General features: G+C 35.3%; 3 protein-coding genes and 1 pseudogene across 4 annotated transcripts; 3 read left to right on the top strand and 1 right to left on the bottom strand.

The window, feature by feature from the left end:
- The first annotated feature begins 192 nt into the window (after nt 1-192).
- LOC111287197 (uncharacterized) lies at nt 193-4,740 on the top strand. Its single transcript, XM_089745725.1, has 4 exons — nt 193-1,865; nt 1,933-1,988; nt 2,566-2,676; nt 2,926-4,740. The coding sequence occupies exons 1-4, from the start codon at nt 1,119-1,121 to the stop codon at nt 3,491-3,493; spliced, it is 1,482 nt and encodes a 493-aa protein (XP_089601851.1). The 5' UTR covers nt 193-1,118; the 3' UTR covers nt 3,494-4,740.
- Nucleotides 4,741-5,642: 902 nt separating this feature from the next.
- Nucleotides 5,643-12,662, top strand: LOC111278713 (protein SPA1-RELATED 2-like). Its single transcript, XM_022865340.2, has 9 exons — nt 5,643-5,889; nt 5,988-6,074; nt 6,704-8,217; nt 8,333-8,490; nt 9,096-9,918; nt 10,535-10,681; nt 11,267-11,584; nt 11,691-11,750; nt 11,893-12,662. Exons 3-9 carry the CDS (start codon nt 6,742-6,744, stop codon nt 12,082-12,084), a joined length of 3,174 nt encoding a protein of 1,057 aa, XP_022721075.2. The 5' UTR covers nt 5,643-5,889; nt 5,988-6,074; nt 6,704-6,741; the 3' UTR covers nt 12,085-12,662.
- Nucleotides 12,663-15,489: 2,827 nt separating this feature from the next.
- Nucleotides 15,490-16,294, top strand: LOC111287190 (arabinogalactan protein 22-like). Its single transcript, XM_022877526.2, has 2 exons — nt 15,490-15,764; nt 15,871-16,294. The coding sequence occupies exons 1-2, from the start codon at nt 15,638-15,640 to the stop codon at nt 15,966-15,968; spliced, it is 225 nt and encodes a 74-aa protein (XP_022733261.2). The 5' UTR covers nt 15,490-15,637; the 3' UTR covers nt 15,969-16,294.
- Nucleotides 16,295-20,642: 4,348 nt separating this feature from the next.
- LOC111287183 (ethylene-responsive transcription factor CRF2 pseudogene) lies at nt 20,643-22,687 on the bottom strand (annotated as a pseudogene). The gene has a single exon (XR_016328950.1). The product of XR_016328950.1 is annotated as an ethylene-responsive transcription factor CRF2 pseudogene (transcript).
- Between the last annotated feature and the right edge of the window lie 1,409 nt (nt 22,688-24,096).

The following is a 24,096-nucleotide window of genomic DNA, read 5'->3' as shown; positions in this document are numbered from 1 at the left end:
ATACTTAATGCCATAATTCAGGACAAAATATTTTTTTTATTTTGACTTACTAAATCATACATATTTATTTTATAAAAGATGCCTCATGTTTTCAAGCAATATGAACATTCGACATTAAGTCAAATTCAATATCCAAGGATGTGAAATTCTTGTATTTATTATTTTCAATGGTTTGATGCAAGTATTCAAAGTTGGTTTTATATCAAATGACACTATTCATATATTAATTTATGAAAGTACTGTTAACAAACCTTACAACTTTGTTTATAAAAGACCCTTTGACAAATTGGAGAAATGTAAACATTTATACAACAAACCAAACTATGATAACGCAATTTATGTAAGATCCAAGCTCCCTATGAGACATGACACCTGGTCCGAACCTATTCGCCTGTAGCAAGATCACGTCCGACACCACACCAAACCACCTGCATTGCGTTGTTTAATTTAAGGGGAATTACAGGTCACAACAAGGGTTGAGTAGTAGCGTTAAGGGTTTTGAGATAACTGCCATAGCAAAAAGATATTTACTGAAAATGGAATGAAAATTTGATAATCGTTAACTAAGGAGATTGGTGAATTGTAAGTATTATTTTGTCCTTATTTTCTAGGTTTTTATTTTTTACGAGAGAAAAAAAAAAAAAAGGATTACCTACTATCTGCGGTTTTTGGGCAACCGGCGAAGCCCATTCCTGCCTAACTCGACCATGACAGAAGGATTTCGATTGGACGTAGGTCGATCCAGGTGCAGGTGGGCACTGATAAGGCCGGAAACGTCAATGGGTTGGGCAATAAGCTCTGCCGAGGTTGATTACTCGAGAGAAAGCAGAAGCAGCAATGAAATGAAGGGTAAAATAGTGATTTCATTTATTTCCCCTCATCGATTTGTCAGTTATATTTATAGTTTTTGCTATAGTAGTGGTTAACTCCAAATAGTGATAAATTGTCCATTTTGTAATTCCCCTCTTTCTTCATTGTACTAGTCAGCATAAATTTTCAAAGGAATCTTCATTTTCTCTCGAATATCTTCCCAGTTCCCAGCTTCTTTTGCACGACGCAAAGTCTTCCCAGCTTCTTCTGCACGACGCTTTTCTCATTTTTTTCTTGTCTTACACAAAATGGCAAATGGGGCTACTGATTCGGCAGATTTGGGAGAAAGCGAGGTTGGCAATATCCGCAATTGGAGTGTTTCCAAACTGATTTCTTCCCTCAAAACCACTTTTCGTCCCAAGGATTTGGCCAAGGTAGAAGCGGTCCTAGTGGAGAGAGAAGACAAATCAAAGCTAGAGATCGAGACACTGAAACAGCTAAAGGATTCGTTTTTCTACAAATCCGAAGAAGATAGATTGGACAAGATGAGTCTTGGAGACGAGCTCAGAAAATGCAAGAAAGAGTGCGAGGAAATGAGGAACACAGTGTCGAAGCTACGGGAAGAGAACATGGTTTTAAGGGAAAGAGAAAAGCAGGCTAAGGAAAGATGCAATAATTTATTGGAGGAAGTGAAGAGAATCGGAGAGGAGGACAAGATAATGATCGATTTAAGAAGTAGGAATTGCGAGGTTGAATGTGCAAGAGCCAAGGCTGAAGGTGAGCTGGAAATATTGAGGAATAGATTTGAGGAGTTGGATAACAGGGTTTTGAATTTAGAGAGTGACTTACCGTTATTGAGGAATCAGGAGGATTTAATGAGCAATAAGATATGGGGAGAAAACGGGAATTCTGAAAATGGGGTGGCAAAACCCCATGAGACTGTGAAGGTGGAAGAAGTTGTTCCAACCTGTGATTCTCCTGTCAATGCTAATGGGAATTCACAAAATGCTGGTAAAAATTGTGAGCTGCTTCAACTTTCTTTGCGTTTATATTGCGTTTTGATTGGTTAACTTGTTTGGGTTGTTTGAGTTTATGTTATGAATTTCGATTCTATTCCTGTAGGATAAAAAGACTGCTTGTTTAACATATGTAGTGACATTGTTTTTCGTGTATGCTAGGTATATTATATTTGGTGTATTGGATTAGTATTGTGAGTAAGTTGATGTATCATTAAAGACTCGCATGTCCAGCGTAAAACCTCCTTTCTATTGAGAACCTTGTTCTGTTGTTGAATTGGTTTTCTTACTTGTTATGATCCTTGATCTGCAAACATAAATTCCTATCGTCAAGATTGCTTTTGGTGCTGAAGATTAAGTCGCTATTGAACAAACTATAATTCTGTTGGAGTTTTAGAATCAAGGGGGGGGGGGGGGGGGGTAAATTGAAGACATATACATTGTTCTTTTTTTACTAAGTATGACTGTGCTATTGATTTGAGAAATTCAAGTTATATTTGATCATCAAGATTTTGGTATCATTTCTGGTAGTTGAACTGATACTTGTATCAAATAAAATAATAAATACTGAAGACTGGAGTATAACAAGAAAAGGAATTTGCTCTGACAGCTAGTATGTATTGGAGGAACATTAAAACATCAAAGCTGATCTACATACCAATATGTACCATGCTTCATGACAAAATTAGTTCTCAATTTTGAAATTACTGCATATAAAGATCATACAATATGTATGCAGGTGCTGGAGTTTGTTATGGGTGTCAAAAATCATAATACTTATCCAAGGGCCAGAATTTCGTTTACCAATATGGTTTATTGGGGCTGTACATTCTTCTGTTGTATCTTTTAGGTAATGATTGTGCTTTTGAAACAATGAAACTTTCCTGAAAAGCAATCAAATATTAATAAAATTATGGATCTGGCACCATGGCTTCCCTTAATTTGTTAATATAAATGATAAATTCATTAGATTTCCAAGTGTTTTAGAGCAAATTTTAAGAGCTTATGCTAAATTTACGTCTATGAGCAAGTTTAGTTTTGTCCTTAACATCTGCCAACAAAATTTTCTTTACAATTTCTTTGTAAACTTGCATGCCAGGAGTGGGAGACCTCCATCTCAAAACATTGTTGAGATTGTTGATATCGATAGTGATGGTGATTGTACACCAGTAGAAATTCAGAGTGAAAAAAGAATGACTCACCCTGCAGAGATCGCAAATTCAGATCAGAATTGTGTAGAAAATGGGATTTCAACTTTCAAAAGAAAACGAACTTCATCCATAGATGTAGGTGAGAGTAAAAATGGTGATGATGATGATAATAAATTGAATGGGAAGTTAAAGATGCAGAAACTTCAAGAACCAGTTTGCAGGCCCGATGATTGTCCTCTTAATCATTGCTTAACGACAACTATCTCTTCTGGTAGTAATGAAGTTAACAGAGGTTTTGCCTCACCAAGAGAAACTTCTATGGTTTCAAGACAATGTGCACAGCAAACGGAGTCTGTGCAGAAGTCTCAGAATCTTATGACTGGGTTTCCTTTGGATGGGCTTGGTTTCTTCAAGGAAAGTCCCTGTTCCTCTGATTCTGACTCTGATGACAATGATGGTGTTCATGTTTTCTTCAACCATTCTCAGCTTGCACCAGAATCTCAGAGGGAAAACTGAAATTAGCCACAGGAAGTGGATTGCTATTTTCTGGCTTCAGATGGGAAAAACCAAAGATGTCTGTCAAATGATGCCAATTGATAATTTATCTTTGATGCACACAGGTATCACTACAGAAGCTTTTTTAATATTTCCTGCCTTTTCTTCTTTTTGTTCATTGATAGTAAAGGTGAAGATGACATAGTTTCAATTTGATATCTTGAAAGATGTGTTCTCATACAAACTATTTACAGGCATGAGATTGTAAAGGAAAAGAGAGAAGTGGAGTGGGCTGTTTAGAGAAGAGAAAAAAAGAAACGTGAAAAGAGGGGTGGAGGGGAGCGTTGTCTGAGTTTTTCTAACATTAAGTTTGAGGAACCAAATGTTGATTTGTAACCTGTGAACTTTGCTTTATATCTAACATGACTCAAGTATATTGCCTTTTAGCATTGAAAAGAAAGTGGCTTCCTGTAAGTTGTACCAAGAAGTTGTTTACTTTCCTTACAATTATACTACGGTAGCTTTTCATGTACATTGGCTCCAGGGTTATTATTCTGGCCTAGCGTCAATAGATGGGGATCCATAGGTAGATCTGAAGAAACATGGTGTTGCTGGAATATGACCAAAAGGTCTTGATCATCATAAAGAGCTAGCTATTCAGCACTGTAAGCAACTATTTGAGATATGCCCAAAGAAAAGGTCCTTTATTGTTAAAATTGTAGACTGAACGAACATATATTGTTCTTGCCAGAGGTTGTTACTGGTACGGTGATAGCAAAGGAAACTCCAACTGTCAAGGGGGCATTTTCATCAGGCTTTACTGTATAAATAATCATATGCATTAGAAGACACAAGCAACATTGTTTTACTGTAGTTTGTTTTAGAAGTGCGACTCTGCTTTATATATCACTTTTTAGTTGAAGAAGCTATCTAGCTTGTTAAAGGTTTTAGTTATTACTGAGACTTTGGGATGGGATAATATTTCATGAAACATTGGGGGTGAAGAAGAAACAGACCTTTGATGTGTAACTCACCCATTGAAAGTTGAAACATCCAAAAGAGAAGCAAAGAAAGATAAAGAAGGGGGAGCTGGGCTATTGAACGAGCCAGCCTATTGTTGCGGAGGACACATGGGATGGCGTTGAACTGTTATTGTCATTGTATCTTATTTCTGTTACTTATCTTTGTGAAGACTGCATTTATGATTTAAATGCGTCTTCTTTGAATTGCCCACTCAAATCGATTAAGACACTCTTTTGCCGAGGAAGTAAGTTTAAATGCAAGTCTCTTTCAATTCTTTCACGTTATTATGACGATAGTGAGATTGAAAAGATCACGCATTGCAATGCTTGACGTGGTTTCCTCGATGAATTTACGTGTAGCAATGGATTAACAAATTAGAGCAACGTGGACTATTCATCTCCGCCTATGCCTTGTCGGTGGCAGCACCGGCAGCAAACGTGTTTCTCATTTATTCTTAGTATGTAACCTGAAAATTTCTCAAAAAACTGCAAATTTCACATCATGTATTATTTCTGTTTTTTTTTTTTGTTTTTTTTAATATCTCAAAATTATGTTTTATTCTTTTTAATATCCAAAAATTTTATTTTTTTATATTTTAAATTATTTTATGATTTTTTTATTTTTTAAAATTAAAAATTATAAAACTTAAATTTTATAAAAAAAATTTAAATTTTATTAGTAAATATATTAAAATCAAATTTTACTTTTAAACTTTATAAAAATTAATACATAATAAATATTTTAGAAACAAAAAAAACTTATTTTGAATGAATAAGATCATATCAAAGTTATTAATTAATGTGATATGACTCAAGATTATTCTATTATCTACTTAATTTTTTTTTATTTTTATCATTCAAAAAAAACAAAATCTTATATTAAAAAGTAAAAAAAAAATTGAGATTCAACTTCAATTTTGATTGTTTTTTTTAAATTATCTTAATGACTAAGCTAAGCAGCCGAAAACATTTACTTACTTATCTTTGAATCATAAAATCAAACGTCAAAGTTACATAAAACAGTGAACGAGTAGTAAACACCCTACTCGAGAAGAGCGTGACACACGGTCGGGGCAATCAGAGAGTGACGGACAATGGCATTGTCGTAAATACCTCCTGAAACACGGCGCTTTTTTAGTTGAATTATCAATATCATTTTAATAAAAAGAATTTTACTGGCTGCCATTTTATCCGGCGTTTTGAGGCCCTCCTGAATAGACTTTCTCTTCTGTTTTGACGCACCAAAATAACCGAGGGGAGAAAATTAAAAATCTAGAAATTATTATTCATTACAAATTTTATTTCCGCGGAGAAAAATTAAAAGAAAAATGAAAAATATATATAACTTTTAAGTTCTGCTTCTCCGACCGAAAGATATTTCTTTTTCCATTTCAGGCAAGTATTTACTTTATCTATCCACCTTTTTTCTTTCTAAAAATTATTCACCTCCTAGGGTTCTAGGGTCTTCACTATTCTTATTTTTTGATTTCCAGTTTTACCCTTTCTCGTTTCTACTTCACGGATTGTGAGCTCTGCACTTGGGCGGCTTAAGTTCTCCGGTTTTTCAGTTACAAGAATTGGTGCGTTATGTTCTTTTTTTTTTCTACTTTGTGCATTTTGGTTTGGTTTCTGTTTGGTTCCTGACAAAACGGAGGAGAAAGAAGTGATGAAATGATCCTTAGTAATTTATTTTGGCTGATGGTTTTTGGAAATGGTTGAGAATCAGTAAATAATAAGGACTTTGAAATTTTCATTTCATTTTCTGCATTTTAGCAACTAAACGAGGCGTTATTAGGTTTGTTAAAAATTGGGAAATTGGTCTGAAAAGTTAATTCGAAAAAATTTGGAGGTGGTGGCTTTGCTTTATTGGAAGTTATGGGCGGTTTCTGTTGCCTTGGGTTCAATTTAAGGAATTCGATTATTCATCTATGCTCTTACCTGTGTTTTTGGCGATGCTTAGACATTTTGGTTCACAATTTTAAGAAATGACTAGTTAATTGCTGAATATGTTTATTTCGTATTGCCCTTTGGTCCATGTCAAACACTGCACTTCATGAAAATTAAGGAACTGCTTATCTTTTATAAGACCATATGGGAATTTTTAAATCATATGAATATGCAATTGGCACTGCCCTTCTATTTGTTGGTCTTGATGATAACAGTTACAAACTTGGTTATAATGGTTTCTGACGATGAATTCAATATGCAGTGAAAGAACATATTGCCGAATGAAGTTTGCATTGTAATATGGAAGAGGGACTAGCTGACGAAGTAGCTCCAATAGATGGAGCTGAGGGGCCTCACCTTCAGGGCAAAGAGGTTGAGTATTTGGCGAAACCTGACAGCTGCAGCATGTTGGAGTCTCAAGAAATGGTGATACCGGGTGAGGTTAATGCTCTTGAGAGCTCTTTCCACGTTCTTGGAGCTGTGTTGGAAGGTAGGAATGCATTGGAACATGGGTGTACTAGCCCTTGCACTCTTGACGATGCAAATGACATGGTTGAAGAGTTAACTGTGAGAAATTACAATGGTTCTAACTTACCCATGGTTGGTACATCAAATAATAGAGAAAGAATGCAGATGAGGCAGAACCATTGGCAATATTTTTATCATTTGGTAGGTGGATCAGGAAGTGGGGATTCATGTGGCAACGGGGACAATGGTCAGGCAATGCCAAGTATGTCACGGGATGTAGGATATGCATCTTGTTCTGAATTTTCAGGTCACAAACCTTTGAGTGATGGGCGGAATGAAGCAACAGAACAATTGATGAGTGGTGACAATAATGAGGTTTCGGGCAGTCTGCTATCTCATGGAGGTATCAAGACGAAGATTCTATCAAAATCCGGATTTTCTGAATTTTTTGTTAAAACTACATTGAAAGGTAAGGGAATTATATGTAGAGGTCCATCTCATGGTGTATCTAGAGTTGAGCCTAGACATCAGGATAACACAAAATCTACTGGGGAAACTATGGTGTCTCCTAATCTTCCAGTGAAGGCTGCTGGAAGCCCTGTGGTGGCTTCTAATACTGAACTGATCTTGGGTAATAGAACCGGTATGACTTCTTCCAATAGGATCATAGGGCTGAAGGCTAGTGAGTGTGATCATGATGGGATGAACTTGAGAGAATGGCTGAAAGCTCAGTGTCATAAAGCAAACAAAGCTGAGCGCTTGTATGTATTCAGACAAATCGTGGACCTGATTGATTATTCTCACTCTCAAGGAGTTATCTTGCGTGATTTGCGCCCATCTTGCTTCAAGTTGTTGCAAGCTAATCAGGTTAGATATATTGGTTCAGGTGTCCAAAGAGGACTTCTAGATACCGTCTTGGATAAAGATTTCCCCCCTTCAGAGAACTTTCTGATTAGGAGAAGGCCAATGGAGCAGGGGCTGATTTCCTCAGTTGGTAATTGTGCTAAAAAGCAGAAGTTCAATGAGAACACAAACTTGACTCGGTGGCCTCTGTGTCATTCTAGAGCTGGCCTCAAAATTGAGACAAAAAATAATACACAATTTTCTTACAATGAATCTAGTGAGCGTTGTCCAAATACAGAATTCAGCAATTCTGGGATCCCTCGTGTGTCTGATACAGCTCAGCAGCAGTCAACCTCTGTGAATGAGCAGTTGGAAGAAAAGTGGTATGCAAGTCCAGAGGAACTTAATGAAGGTGTTTGCACGGTTTCATCAAATATTTACAGTTTGGGTGTGCTGCTCTTTGAGGTACAAAAACCTATTTTGCTGAATATCTTATATTTATTTTCTTATCGATTTTTTGGTCTGCACGTAAGAGAGTAGATAAATGATGTTTATTCTAAGCAGTTTTTGTTTCTTTCAGTTGCTTTGTCATTTTGAATCTGATAGAGCGCATGCTGCAGCAATGTTAGATCTACGTCATAGGATTTTTCCTCCAACTTTTCTGTCAGAAAATCTCAAGGAAGCTGGATTTTGTCTTCGGCTACTTTATCCAGAACCTTCTTTACGCCCAACAACCAGGTAGGTAGTACAAAATTTTCATCACTGCTAATGTCAAGCTCTTGAATCTTATAACTGATGTTGGATATGGAGAATCTGGAAATTTGACAAATTCTAATGTGTGGGCGAGAAATTTAAATGCATTATTAGACTATGATAATATATATCTTGTAAAGAAATATTTATAAGATACCATGGGATATAAAGAAAAAGCATCAGTAGGTTAGATGATGAACTGATTGGAGAATTATATTCCATCTATTGTTGGTGGAGAGAAACAAAAGAAAATTAATAAACTACAAAAACGAAAAATGTTGAAGCAGTTAAAATGCGCCATGTAAGGCCCATTTTGGAGATCTGCAGGGTATTGAACCTTCTTATGTAAAGGTAAGTATGTGTTGATGATAAATCATTTTCTGCTTTATTTTGATGAAGTTATGAATTTTAAGTGCCAGGTATATATTTTTTTTTCGGTGTCTTTTGACTGATGGCTAAGTTTTGAGTGTTAATGCTTATGTTAGTACAAACTTGATACCTTCGTGAATGGATATGTAAATGCTCAAACCCTGATGTACCTTTATAATTCAATTTAGGATTCTAAGTTTATGATTGTTGATGTATAACAGGGATGTCCTACAATCTGAGGTAATTAATGGATTCCAGGAAGTATTTGCAGAAGAAATATCATCATTCATTAACCAAGATGATACTGAAACAGAGCTATTATCGCATTTCCTTAGTTTATTGAAAGAGCAAAAGCAGAAGCATGCCTCTAAACTAGTAGAAGATATTACATGCTTAGAAGCAGACATTGAAGAGGTTGAGGGAAGGCACTGTTCTAGAAAACCTTTAACTTATTCTTCCATTAATGCGAGGGAATATAGGCACCTTGGTAAAGAACCCTCAATTTCGGCGGTGCATTCTAGCATATACCCATTTTCCAGTGCCAATGAAACAAGGTTAATGAGAAATATTAATCAGCTTGAATCTGCTTATTTCTCTATGAGATCGAGAGTCCAGTTTCATGATACTGATTCTATGACGCGGCTAGATAAGGATTTACTAAAACATCGTGAGAACTGGCATTTGGCACAAAACTATGAAGAAATGCCAAATCCTACTGATAGCCTTGGAGCCTTCTTTGATGGTTTGTGTAAGTATGCTCGTTATAGCAAGTTTGAAGTCTGTGGGATAATGAGAAGTGGGGACTTCAACGGCTCTGCCAATGTAATCTGTTCCTTGAGTTTTGACCGTGATGAGGATTACTTTGCTGCCACTGGGGTCTCTAAGAAAATAAAGATATTTGACTTTAATGCACTCTTTAATGACTCTGTTGATATTCATTATCCAGTCATTGAGATGTCAAACAAATCAAAGCTTAGCTGTGTTTGCTGGAATAACTATATCAAGAACTATCTTGCTTCTACGGACTTTGATGGTCTGGTTAAGGTTTGTATATCTTGCACACTAGGAAGATTTTATTGTTTACGGAACAGTATTCTAGAATGTTGATGAGCTGAATGTGCATGGCAACTTTTTCATATCCCTGGTGTACTTGGGGGGCATTTTGACTACATTCCAACCCAACAGTATCCGGTTGTCTCTTATATGTTCTTACCTCAAAACAGTAGCTGGTTGTCCTCAAAACTTCACCCTTGTCATTAGTTCTTGTGACACTTACCATTGAATGTCTTTCAGTTGAAAGTTGGTTGAACTTCTAGTAAATTTGGGTCTTCTTTTTCTGTTTCCTCTTAACAATTTTGAAACTAGTTGCTTTCTCTTATGCTGATCATAGCGCATAGGTGGTTATTGGTATCTTCCTAATAGAATATAGGTGGACAAAAACAAAAAATATAGTTTATGGTATATTGGTTCTGTTATGGCACAATATAATTTCAAATGCTAAGCGGTTGGTTCCTGGAATAACTGTAATTCTTTTTAATGTGCTTTGCACACAGGTCTGTCGTTTCCTTATATGTCATAAAGCTTTATGCTGTTAAAATTACTTTTAATAGTTTTTAAATTTCCTGCATTGCTCATTGATACTTGCTTGGATGGGATCCAGTTATGGGATGCAAGCACTGGTCAAGCTATCTTTCATTATCCTGAGCATCAAAAGAGAGCTTGGTCTGTTGACTTTTCTCAGGTGTGTCCAACAAAATTAGCTAGTGGCAGTGATGATTGTTCTGTGAAACTATGGAGCATTAATGAGGTATGTTCTCCTTCAGTCTCTTATGGATCTCATAGTACTAGATAGTAGGTATCTTAATGAAATTTTTTTCCCTGTAAATGAATCAAATTTGGTAGAGGAAACAAACAGACTGTATAGACACAGAAGCTGGATCCCAAACCCAGTCTAAGTAAAGCGTACTGGTGCAAGACACACGTTAGTCTCCCTTTTGTACATACATTGAATGTTATATTCCGCTTATCAAAGAAATAACTTGTTCGAGAATGTCTACAATTCACTGCTCTTATGGATTAAGAATAAACCCTTTTTTTACCTCATCGTATCGGACAAAGAAATTAATAGAAAAGATTGTTCTGGATCATCATTGTTTGTGTACAAATGCATAGAATTTGATCAGTGTAAACTTTAAGTCTTGGATGAGCTACAAAGATCGCAAGAAACTGTCATCGTGTGTGTTTATGCATGTTGTGCATGTGGTTAATGAATGGTAACTGTTTTTTGCATAAACGCATTGAAGATCTGCTATCATTCAAGGTGTCCTGAAAGCACTTCTCTAATTTGCCTAAGCTTATGGGTTAACCTTTGTTCCCCTCCTTTCTGGTGTAGAGAAGCTGCTTAGGCACCATCAGGAACATTGCAAATGTCTGCTGTGTTCAGTTTTCTGCTCACTCCACTCATTTACTGGCATTTGGATCTGCGGATTACAAAACATATTGCTATGATCTTCGGAATACCAGAGCCCCATGGTGTGTTCTTGGCGGTCATGATAAAGCTGTGAGCTATGTGAAATTCCTGGACTCAGAAACTGTAGTTACTGCTTCCACTGACAACACATTAAAACTTTGGAACCTCAATAAAACTATTAGTGGTGGCCTCTCCTCTAATGCTTGCAGCTTAACCTTTCGTGGGCATACTAACAAGAAGGTTGGCATTTCTCTGCTGGAAAATAGTTTTTTGTTCTTATTATATCTTGACCCTGGCAACCCTTTTGTATTCATTTGTGTTTGGTTTGACCTTTTTCCTGCTCCAGAATTTTGTGGGATTATCCGTTGCTGATGGTTATATAGCTTGTGGTTCAGAAACGAATGAGGTATTAATTTTTTTAAGCTTGGTTTTCTTCCTTTTTTCTCGAGGCTGGGGAAATAGGGGGATCTAAAATCACTCAGTTAGCAAATGCAATATCTATTTCTTTTGGCTGTGAAGCACAAACTTATTGAAATGTTGTGTCCTAGGTTTATGCTTACTATAGATCTCTGCCTATGCCAATTACTTCGCATAAATTTGGGTCCATTGATCCCGTTTCTGGAAAAGAGACCGATGATGACAATGGGCTGTTTGTATCAAGTGTTTGCTGGAGAGGGAAATCAAGCATGGTTGTTGCAGCAAATTCTAGTGGATGTGTTAAAGTGTTGCAGATGGTTTAAGGAGAAGGTTAATTGCTGGCATCATTTTTGGAACCTGAGGGTCGCCAAGGTTGCTTCTGGAGGCTTATTCTTCATTGCAGTGAGCCAGGGTTCAGGCAAATATGTATCATAAATGGGACGACGCTGAGTCTGAGTGGCTCATTATAAGGCTTTGATGCGTAGAATATACTATGCAAAGTCAGCCAAAGTGGAGTTGCGGTTCCATGTTATAAAAATTAGCCAGAACTAGATTCAAGTGAAACTTTTACAGGCCTAAGAATCCGGAATATCATGATGCCTCCAGTGTCCCGAGATAAACTAATGTATAAGAGGCATTCCATCTCGGTTCTTGGAGCAAAGATTGTGTGGTATTTGGATGGGTCTTATTTCTAATATTGCTCCTTAAAACAGATGTGCAGTCCTTTTTGTCTTTTCAATAAAGGACTAGCGTGGTTTGTTTATAATATAGCTTAGAGGTGTTATATATAATTGATAATTTACTCGATTTTAGGGAATTCTTTATTGGGTTGTAACTAAGCATTCAATAATTCTATGTAACCATGGTTTTTACCTCTGTAAATCTACCAAAATTTGATGTATATGATAATTTCTAAAAATTATTTTTATCAAAATTGGTTTATACTTTGTAGTTTTTTATAAAATGACATACCGCTATTTTATAAAATATTTATTTATTAAGCATTAATTATTTTTTCTCTTTTTATAAAATTATTTTAGATATTTTATATTTGATGAATTTTTTATGTAATATCAAATACAAAGGTTTAGATTTTTTTTTAATATTGCATCAAACATTAAACCATTTTGGTGATGTTTTATCATCATAATAATCATATTACTATGATAATTTTAAAAATGATATCAAACGTTATTTATATAATCATGATAATTATATTATCATGGTAATATTACACTAAACAATAAATTATTTTGATGATCTTATATGATATATCATTTTTTTAATTGCTTATTTTTACACTAATAATATTATCTTATTATTATTTATAACTGCAGGTTCGCATGAATCCAAAGTAGTTTTAAAATTATTTTTAAAAAAATAGAGTTCCAAAACTAGGACGCATGAGAGGAAGCTTCTGCCAAGTGTCTGTCTATGCTTTATATATGTAATCTCTCAACTTTCTTTAGGAAATGAAAACTGAAATTAAAGAAGTTAAACTATAGGCCAATTCTACATTTTACTGTAGTAATATACAGTCAGAACAAGGCAAGTGTTCTTTATTTCTACAATTTCTGATTATACCATTTCTAATTACTCAAATGATGTCTTATCTTTCTGTCGCTTTGGCTTTGGCTTTGGCTTAATTGACACGTATGATTGCGTGGTCACTTCGTATTTCCACTATTGTAGGTTAAAGGTTGTGGAGAAGCTTTTTGGTTACCTATATATATTAATTTGCAGCATCTATTCAAGGATGGCTTGCACTGGCAGAAGGTACAATATTTATATACGTATGTAGGTATCTCTTTTAAGCCCAGTAGAGGACGAAGTGAAGCATTGTTTATATATATTACTTTATACAAATTTTTTTTTTCTTTGCGAAATTTGTACCATGTTTATGTGTGTAGGAAAATACATATATTTGTGGTACTATGTATGGTGCATTTTGCCTGAATACCTCTGCAAACTGTCAAATATCAGTTATTAATAGGCGTTGTCTTTCTATTTCATGCTTGGAGTGGTTTTTAATATGGCAAGGCTACGTCCCGGATGACTTCTGGAGTGGATTTGAGAAGGGCCCTTGTTGGCAATGCCTGCCTTTTCAATGGATATTGTTCTACTAATTGCTTAGTGGTTTTGAATCTTGGATCAACTGGCTTCCTGGTTTCATAGCTGCTGACAAAATTGTACAGGTAATGGTTTTCTCTTTCATATTTACTTTGTTGTTGCGAAGGTCGTCTGTTGCATATGAAATGAACATGCATCAATTATGTGCTGCATGCGCTCATTCTGAAATGCTGTTTGTGGTATTCTTGCAACGAGATACGCAATCGTTAAGCATCCATCCGTTGTTAATATGTTATTCTCATATATATTGCCATTTATTCTTGTTTTTTAGGTTTATTCCACATCATTGGCAATGCAACTCCGCCAAGGTCCTATCAGCATACCTATTCAATTTCAAGCCTACAGTTCATGTAAGATTCCATGCATGCAATCAGAAGTCCTACGATTCTTAATGATGGAGCTTCTGTACACTTGAATTAACCAATGTATTAATTGTTAAGACAGACAAGTGATTTTATGTAATGATGGTTCAATTTTCCATGTATTAATAGATTAAAAAGGGTTTATCCAATCACCTCCCAGCTAGGTTGCTTATCTGCCAATTAGGCAATATATAATAAGCAAACCACCAATCTCGATCCTCCTTGCATGAGAAATTGAATTGCCAAAAAGAAACACAGTTTATAGTCACATTATTAATTAAATTAATTAGCTTTAAAACTTTTTTAACAAATTAAGAAATTTTCATCGTGACAGAAAAGAAAATAGCCCTTCAAAACTTGATGTAGACAACAGAAGCCATAGCTTGTTCCTCATTACAAGTAAAATACGTATAAATGGAAGTGATGAAGGAGATGGTTCTATTCCTTATTTATTCTAAATGGAAAAAAGGATATTCTTGGCCTTAATATTTTGCTGTGGAAGATTCAAGAGCATAATGAATGGTTAAACAGGATGGAATCTTCATGCCAAGAGATCAATGATTGTTGGCATTTGCTGTGCGGTTGTTTTGCCAGAACTTCTACATCATATAAGTTACACGAATGATTGTTGGCATTTGCTGTCGTTAGAAACAGATTCTAAAGCACTACCATGTGAGAAAATTCCTCAAATTACAAAATTAATTTGCATAAATGAGAAAAAAAAAAAAAGAAAGTATTCCCTACTTCAAGCAACATCATCTTTTCTTTTCTTTTTTTTTCCTAAAAGAGATGATATCTAAAAGAAAAAAAAGTATATATTAAATTTAAATTTAATACTTACTAAATATTATCTTTTAATAATAATTATATTAAACTTAGGATAGAGTATCTTAGAAGAAAATGGTTAAAAACTAAAAAGAGGAAAGAGGGAAAAGCGAATCGACAAATGGGGGAATCAGAACCGAAGCAGATGGCGCCAACTAATGTCATAGGCTGTCACGAAAGAAAAGGTAAAAGAAAGGGCAGAGGGACGAGTGAATCCAAAAATATCACATGGGGGTGACTCAGTTCGGTACCCCTCACGTCAAAGTGCAGCCCTAAGCTCGGAAACATGCGGTTCGGTTCCATTCCACAAATTCTCTCCTTTAATTCCTTATCAGTTACCGTTTTTCCCGGTTTTGTATCCCTGCCTCTAGCGCTGCATATAAAATCATGTACAACCCCTCCTCGTCTTTCGTTGCACATCATCAAAAAACCCAGATCTCTTTCTCTCTCTGCGAGGTTGGTCTGAGCCGTTGCAGGAGTGTCTTTGAAAAAAGCTAAAATTTGAGAGACACCGCAGAGAGAGATCGAGCATTTTTTTTTTCTTTTTTGGGAAGGAAGAATGGCAGTTTCCAGGGTTTGTGTTGTGGCTGTTTTTGCAGCTCTTGTTTTTTCTGTGATTGTCTTGCCTGCTTCTATTCAGGCCCAGTCCTCTGCTCCTGCTCCTGCTCCTGCCCCCACAAGCGATGGTTAGTTCTCTCTTTCTCTCTCTATTTTTATTTAGATCTGACTTCCGAGATCAAATGCCAATTGATTGAATGTTTAAACATTTAACTTTTTTGATGGGCGCAACAGGGACGTCCATTGACCAAGGGATTGCATATGTGTTGATGCTTGTGGCTCTGGTGCTCACATATCTCATTCACGCTGCTGATTTCTGCTTCAGCTTTTGAGCTTGCAATTGGAAATTATGGCTTTTTTTTTTTTTTGGGGGGGGGGGGGGGGGGGGCTGTTAAACTTGAGACTTAAGAGTGTGAGAAAAAACAGAGAGATGATGGGGTTTGTTAGATTTGGTAATTCTGGGGGAGCGATGGATGATGTGTAACCATGGTTCATCTGATTTGAGTTCTAAAGGTCTGTAATTAGAGAATGACAAGACTTTTAGACGAATTATTGTTGGGCTTTTTGTGGATGTTGATAATGTCATTTTTATGTTTGGTGGTATTCTCGTTATCATTTGTCAGTCTCTTTTTTGCCTATAAATCTTCCATTTCTGCCTCATTTTTCTAGCATTCTCCCCATGCTCTGTTTAAGGGGCTTCCAATTTTATCATCTTCAGTACTAATTGACTCAAGTGATTCTGGAAAACTATAATAATGCTGTTGTAGGTTCCACGGCTAAGATGATCTTAAGATTCTTTTACATTGCCGACATGGGTTTCTTGCCTACACAAAAAAAATGCATTAAAAAAAAAAAAAGATGGCATCTACCATGCCCCAACCTACTTGCAATTGTAAGTCTTAGATGCTTTGCACACTCTTAATTTTGGGTAGTTCTTATGGATACATCAATACATGATGGCTTACATGGTAAAGATAGGATGCCCAGGGACGCCAATGTATTCTAAGCAATCCAACTTATCGAATTATACTACTGACAAAAGCTATAGTAATGGGTTTTGGATGAAGAAGAATTAGGTATTGGTAGATTTCTTAACCGACCAAGAGGTTGAGGAACAAGAACGAAATTATTGTTAAAGATTTTCATATAACAATGCTGTCTAGGGCTACAAAATCCTATAGCTTCTAAGCTCCAGAACGTGCTTCCTGGCCCTTCAATAATTTCTGGTTATTACATCATAAAGACTTGGTAATTAATCCTTCAAGCAGACCAATAAGCCAAACTCCAGGGAAATGAAACGAATAACTAAAACAGGAAGGCATCACCATTTTCAAACTTTTATTCTTCTTCGCACCATATCCAAAAGACAAAACATTCTTCTGTTATCCTTAATCCTACAAGGTTCTAATACAAGGTAGAATGATTAGATAGAAGGATGCAGCACATGGGAGCTCTAAACCAGATCACAACTTTACAATATTATCATAAAAAAAAAAAAAAAGCAACACAATTTATTTGATGTTCAGACTCAAAACTAAAGAATGCTTGACTTTGGCAGCCTCTATCCTAATTGCATCTGGTAAAATGAAACAGCCTTTGTGCCTGATGAGCAATCAAACATCACAACTTCTAACCTTTCTAAAGAAGTTTTCAACCAGAATCAAATGAGTGCACAATACCATGTCAACTTCAACATTTAGTATGAATTTTAGTTCTCAATCGAATGGAGACATTTTACTCTGAACATCTGCTATAGTAAGAATTGTTAGAAAAAAGAACTATGTTTCTCAACATTAAATGTTCAAAATGCGTAAGGCCTTCAGGGGAGAAATTCTTCCAACACAAAATTTCATCAATTTTTCTTGCTAACTGGTTCTGTATCCCGAGAGTGATGGTCTTGATTATCTAGTGAAAAATTCTTCACTTTCTGCAGAAAAAAACACTTAGAAGATACAATTTGTTAAAAATGGTTAAAAGATATAACTGCACAAGAAAACAATAGTTAAGCACACACGTTTGAATGTCCATGGATTTGGATGGATTGTTACAGACAGACCACTTCACCCTGGACCACCGTTTTAATGTCCAAAAGACCGATTCTCTTGTCAAGTATTAGGTGAAAATATCACCTAAACATCTAGCTTTGACTTTATATTAGTATCTGATCCGATGACAACATATAATGCCCCAAAAGAAAAGAGACATGATTTAATTAAACAGTTGAGGGTAGGGATTGCCAAGTGCTGCAGTTTGGAAAATGGTACTTTACGGGATAATATATATATAGTCGGGGGAAATCCAAACCAAGTGCAGAGAGACTGAGCAATGGGTGCATGTAACTGCAATTCCACAAGAATTTTTGTGAGAGCTTAAGGGTCTCAATCCGTATCCCATAAAATCTCTGTTCTCATATTACTGTGGTATCGGTAGCTGAAGTACCTCTTTGTCTTTTTTTTCCACTCTTTTTTTTTTATTATTATTTTTTATTATCGTTTTCAAATGATTGTACGTTTGTACGCAATTTTCTCGTGAAGGATGTCAATGTGCAACCATTATCACCATTCAACCGGAATTAGAGAATGAGACTTTTGGAATTCTTATAAAAAAATTTTAAATTAATTTTTATGTAAATACTAGGGTATACTACTAAATAGAACCTGATGTATTAATTTTAGCCATTGATGTATTTCAGGTCCAAAGGCGGTTGATGCTTTCATCAGGTCTGGTACATGTTGTCAATGCTTTTCACCGGCACAATTTAGAGTATAGGGCATTAAAGGCTTAATTCTTCTTTGTTGAATTAAGAAAATGAAATTCGAACTTTTTTTTTTTTGGGTCATTTTCGTTTAAGGGGCCGAAGAAATAGGATGAAGCCCACTAAATTATGGGCCAATGAGCCAGAATTCTTAAGTGGATCTCCCAACGAGCCACACTTATCCACAATGTAGGGTCCAAATCACGCGGATGAGATGGGAAAGGTCGGTGGGACCAGAGGTGGATCACAGCCGTACCCTCGGACGAAAAAACAATCAAAACAATAATGGCTGAGCTGGACAAAGGGTGGGGACTAGGGATCAGTGAGTACGGGGGAGGACGCCAAGTTGCACTAGTTGCACTGAAGGCCAAGATGAAAGACCGTTAATCTGTGTACGGCCATGATCGAATTTCATAGCAGCAGGACCTGGAGAATAACAAAGATCTTCTGGCTTTTTTTTTTAATGAATCTCCAAAGTTTTGGAATTTTGTGCCACGCCCTCGGCTTCGCCGCTGCACCAAAACAAACCATCACCTTTCTTTTTTTTTTCATTTTTGTTTCTTGAGAAAAGTAAACAAGATAAAAGAGAAAATTTGGGTTTGTAACATTTTTTTTAAAAAAATTTTAAATCAAAACTATCTCAAATTATTGACAAACATGAATGTCTTTAGTCGTTTTCAGAATTTAAGTAAAGATAGATATGGCATGACAAGTTATAAAATCCAATAATTTTTTTTTCTTTCTCCTTCGTTAGGGAACAAAGGGGTGGGGGAGTTTTGGTACGTTAAATAAATGATCATGCAATGTGTATGATCGTGAGGACCCCAAAAAATTAAATACCCAGAAGAAAATGACCCATGACTTGAGTGTTTTACTGTCTTTATTCATCAATTGGGGAGCTAAGCAGCAGAAAAATCCCAGTTGTAGGGCTCTCCCCCAATAAGTTCTGCCATTGAAAAAATTTTCATGGCTCAATGATTATATAAGCCTGCAAATCTACCACCTCCTCTGATTGGCCAAATTAATCTACAAAATCCCGACTGCTTGCTTGAAATTTTACCAAACACAGGTCTGGAGTTTTGGACATTGTTGGGCAAATGGGACTGATAAACCCCAAAAAAATTACATAGACAAAGGTCACAAAAACAAAGAAAAAGACATTATGGGATTTAAGAATGTTTGTCATGCATTAGGGAAGTTGAGTCTGGGTGCGGTTAGTTATGAAGCAGTGTAGTGTAAGCGTTAGCCAATATACTCTTTGGATTTAGCATTGACGGATTATGTTAAAGGCAAGGGAAAATTTTTGTGGCGCTGCCATGGTTCAGGGAAAGGAAGTTCTCAGTACTAATGAGTCAAAATCTTGTGACATTTGTACTCCTCCAGCTAATTAGGGGACCACGATTTTGATACATTTCATCAAATCGAAAAGTACTGTTTCATGACTTGGTTTTCACGTTTCTACTTGCTTATTTGTTTGTTGGATTATAAATAGTGGATTTTATTGTTCAGCTTACACTAAAATAGCAATGAAACCAAATCCACAACTTCAATTTTTTTTTAGGATAATCACATGTTAATTTTCCCACAAGCTCAACAAAAGAACGGTCACATGTTAATTCTATCACACGTCACGTATTAATTATTATAATTCGTAATTAAATTATCATAATAATTGCTATTAATTACTCTATTTAATACAAAAATAATAACGCTTTAATTAATAGTGATTTAATTACATTTAATGAAACATTAACTCACTAGGCTATAGCAAGTGTTTCACTTGTGTAACTACTAGCTAGTGGTACACAAAGCTGCTAACTCCATTCCTTTGTAAAATATTTTGGTAACAATTAGATCCTTCTTCTTTTCCTGGATGGTTCAAAGCAGAACTTCATTAAAGCGAAATAAATTATTGTTTTAACAAATTAAAACAAAGATTTAAAATATGCCCAAATAAATGATAGCTTTATTAACATTATTATTACATTTTCTTGTGCGTTTGTTCTTTTTCTTTTCCATTGTTGTTGGTTTTGAATGAGTATGGTATATTTTCACTGATATTGATTCTTTTGTTTTATAGTGTATTTAAAAATTTAAAATAAAATATAAAATTTTTAACATTTTTAAAAATTTTAATTTTATATAGTATCTTAAAAAGTAATAATGATCAAAATTCAAAATCTAAACAAAAAAAGTGGGATAGAATAACCAGTTTTGATTTTCGCAATAATGCAGACAGATTCCATAATTTAAACACTATATTAGTATTAAAAAAAAAAAAAAAACTTTTGAAATGTTGTTGTCAAGTGAATAACACGTGCCTTCCAGAATAAAAGGCGTACTTTTGCTAATTAACAATTTAACACTATATATTTTTTTAAAAAAAACAATTTAAATAAAATTACAACAGAAACAAAAACTGGAACAGAGGGAAAAATAAAAAGGAGAGCCGATATTTTCGGTTCCGCCGATTCAAAACTCGCCGTAAAATTGGCATTACACGACAAAATCAAAGAAACACTCCCAAATGGCTAACAAAGCTCCGACCCGAACAAATCTCCGATATCTTGGAAATGATCATCGATATGTTGCCAGCCCGAGAAGCCGGCAAATCCCAACTCGAAATCTCCAACCGAACACAAAAATTCGTTCCCGAAATCATCTTTCAAAAAGTCTCCGTGTAAACTTGTATTATCGTCGAACAAATTCCTCACTGAACTAAATATGTCACTCGGAAATAAAGAAGAATAGTCGGAGAAATCCGAGAAGTTTTCTTTCGACATGCAGCAAGAATCGTGGAGAACATCTCTAGGTTCTCTCCCGATTTCCCGCGATTCTTTGACGCTTAGCGAGTCAACTTCGTCGGTCGAAAGAGAAGGGCAGCGAAGAACGGATATCGGAGAGCAAATGTTAGTGTTGTGAGATTCTTCGCCGGACTTGTAACCTGAGTTGGATAATGATTTTGGGCTGTTTTTGTCCTGAATCGATTTTTGCGGACTCGTAAAGTTGGTGAGCGCGTCCCGCCCACGCAGCTGAATAGCGGCGTTGTCATAAACCATTGCTGCTTCTTCGGCAGTATCATAGGTACCCAACCACAACCGAACACGTCTTAGCGGGTCTCTGATCTCAGCCGCCCATTTTCCCCATGGCCGTTGCCTTACGCCTCTGAACTTTTTCATAGCCGGTACTTTGGCTGGCGTTTGAACTTTTGCTTCAGCAACAGCCGCCTGCCTCTTTCGGGGAGATTTAGTTCTCCAAACGGCGTCGTTCTCGGTGAGACATGATGACTGGATAGTTATCTCTTTAACAAATTTCTTGACTCTTTTTCGAGAACGAAGTCGGCTTGTTTGTTCTTCTTCGTCGTCGCTAGAGGAATCGGTGGCATCAGCATCAGCAACTGAAATCCGAACAATTCGAGACTTCATTTCTGAATGGCTTTCGACTCTTACATTTAACAGTGGTGAAAGTAGCTTTGTTCTGTATATTTGATTGAAAGAACCGGACAATGATTCATTTTTTCACTCTTTTTTCTTCTTCATTTTGGGTTCTTTGGGTTTTCAGATTCCTTCACTTCTTCTCATTGAGAGTGAGAGTGATAAGGGAGTGAAATAAAAGGGAAAGGTGAAAAGAAGAGATTCCTTTGAGACTAGACACGAGGAGAATAAAGGGTTAAAAAAGAAAGCTGAAGAAAAAACACGTTAAAAAGAAGCTTTATATGCGGAGAAATCCACCATTAATCAGTTCAAAGTTAATCTATCGATGAGAAATTTCAAGAAAAGTTATCCCCATGTGTTTAAACGAACTGTACGGAAAGCTCCGAAATGGTAACAACTGACAACCGGTAGTAGAGTTTGGCCAAAAACACAAGCAGTAGTAGAGAGATGGGAAAAATTAAAAGAAAAAAAATTTTGTAGGCAAAAGTTGCAGAGGAAAAAAGAAAACGGGAAGATAACGCAAGCAAATAGCTTTAACGGAAAAAGGATAGGGAATGAATGTCCCAAATAAACATCATGAGAGTGCTTTTCTCAGTCACTAAACGGAGCACGAACTTGCTTTTTTGGGTAACTTTCAAATCAAAGTCTTAAAAGAAACTAAGAACCGAAGTTGCTTTCTTATGATACTTTCTCCAGAAAACAAAAAAGAAAAGGGAAAATCTTAGAGAGGGAAAGAGAAAATTGGAAACAAAGAAGAGTGATGAAGAGCTTTTTTGATAGATAAGGAGCAGAGAGAGAAAACTGAAGCAGAGTTTTGAAGTGTAAACCGACAGTTGAGGTATTTTATAGGATCCCCAAACAAGCCGTAAGCAGCTCTTCCGTCTTCCGGTTCAAGAGCCATTTAATATTTTTACAATTATTAATTTTTTTGCATTACTCCATTCTTCAAAAGTTTTTTTTTTTTTTTTTAAAAAAACAATAACAAAGAAAAGGTTTTTAGTTTTTACTAAAGGGCGGGAGGGTAGGTAATTTGGGTTTGAAATTTCGTCGAGTGACTCCTTTCGTCTCAAATTGTTTTAATATTATTGATTTTTATAAAATTAAAAAAATAATTTTAATATATTTAATATTAAATTTTCATAATTTTTAATATCAAAAAATAATTTCAAAATATAAATTAAAGGGTTTTAGACGTAAAAAAAACATTTTTTGTAAATATAAAAAAAAAAAAAAGTTAAAGAAGTTTTACGAGATGCCGCATAAAATGTGCACTAAGATGTCGACACGTGGTTATTAGTCCCGTGAAAACGGAAAAATCCAATGGGAAGGATGAACCGGGGATGCTGACTCGGCCGAAAGCTCACGTGACAACCGGACACTCGGGTAAGTACACCCTTTGCCTAAAGGATACTAACAACTGTCTCCCCTATTAATTGACTCTTTAATTCCACATTAATCTACCGTTACCCCTTTTTTTTACCTATCGTAGTCATTTTCGTCATTTCATAGGAGCTAGAGATTTTTTTTCTTTGGGAGCTTCTGAATGCAACTTTTTTTACTTTCTAAGAATCTACAACAAAAGAATAATTTTTTAAGATAACAATATTCATTAATAAAATTACTTGATTATTTTTATTGAAATTATTTTTCTATCCCTCAATAATTTTTAGTTTATAATACGTCCGAGATGTATATCCACAAAAATTTTAAAAACTTTTTAAAATACATAACAAAAAAATTTTAAAATCTTCAAAAAAATATATGTGCATTTTCTTAACGTCATTTGCATTTAATTTTATTTGATTTTGGTTAAGTTTAGAAACTTAAAAGCTTTAAATTTTGTATTTTTGGATTCTTATAAAAATTTTTGAAAATATAAATCTAAAATTTTTTAAAAACTTTTTAAAATGTAAATTTAAAAACGACAATTTCACAAATAAAATTCAATCAAAACTTAATAAAATCAAAGAATTTAACTAAAATTAAATAAAATCAAAGATAAATTACCTTTAAATTGAAGTTTAGTAAATTGATTAACTTCAAATTTTAGTCATTTAAGGGTTGATTCTTTTAGTTTGAGAGTTTAAGGTAAAATAGATTTAGAAAGGGAAATGGGTGCCTTTGAGAGGTGAGAGGTGAGAGGTGAGGGGTGAAAGGATGCTTAGGAAAAATAATTGTTAGCGATTATGGGTATATTTATTGAATAAAAATTTATTTTTAAATTTTAAATATCTGGTGTAAGGAGAAATTGGGTGTAGAAAAAGATGTAGG

The sequence above is a fragment of the Durio zibethinus genome, chromosome 17 (assembly GCF_047325235.1).
Source record: "Durio zibethinus cultivar Kanyao isolate XHJ-2024 chromosome 17, ASM4732523v1, whole genome shotgun sequence".
Lineage (NCBI taxonomy): Eukaryota > Viridiplantae > Streptophyta > Magnoliopsida > Malvales > Malvaceae > Durio > Durio zibethinus.
Note: the sequence above shows the minus strand (reverse complement) of the source record. Positions and strands in the feature narration are given on the sequence as shown.

Excerpts from the sequence above, each read along its gene's own strand:
- LOC111287197 (XM_089745725.1), top strand. The coding sequence starts at position 1,119 with ATGGCAAATGGGGCTACTGATTCGGCAGATTTGGGAGAAAGCGAGGTT. Across the intron at positions 1,989-2,565 it reads TTGTTTTTCGTGTATGCTAG|GTGCTGGAGTTTGTTATGGG; the intron begins GTATATTATATT and ends ATATGTATGCAG. Across the intron at positions 2,677-2,925 it reads TCTTCTGTTGTATCTTTTAG|GAGTGGGAGACCTCCATCTC; the intron begins GTAATGATTGTG and ends CTTGCATGCCAG.
- LOC111278713 (XM_022865340.2), top strand. The coding sequence starts at position 6,742 with ATGGAAGAGGGACTAGCTGACGAAGTAGCTCCAATAGATGGAGCTGAG. Across the intron at positions 8,218-8,332 it reads TGGGTGTGCTGCTCTTTGAG|TTGCTTTGTCATTTTGAATC; the intron begins GTACAAAAACCT and ends TGTTTCTTTCAG. Across the intron at positions 11,751-11,892 it reads GTGGTTCAGAAACGAATGAG|GTTTATGCTTACTATAGATC; the intron begins GTATTAATTTTT and ends GTTGTGTCCTAG.
- LOC111287190 (XM_022877526.2), top strand. The coding sequence starts at position 15,638 with ATGGCAGTTTCCAGGGTTTGTGTTGTGGCTGTTTTTGCAGCTCTTGTT. Across the intron at positions 15,765-15,870 it reads TCCTGCCCCCACAAGCGATG|GGACGTCCATTGACCAAGGG; the intron begins GTTAGTTCTCTC and ends TGGGCGCAACAG.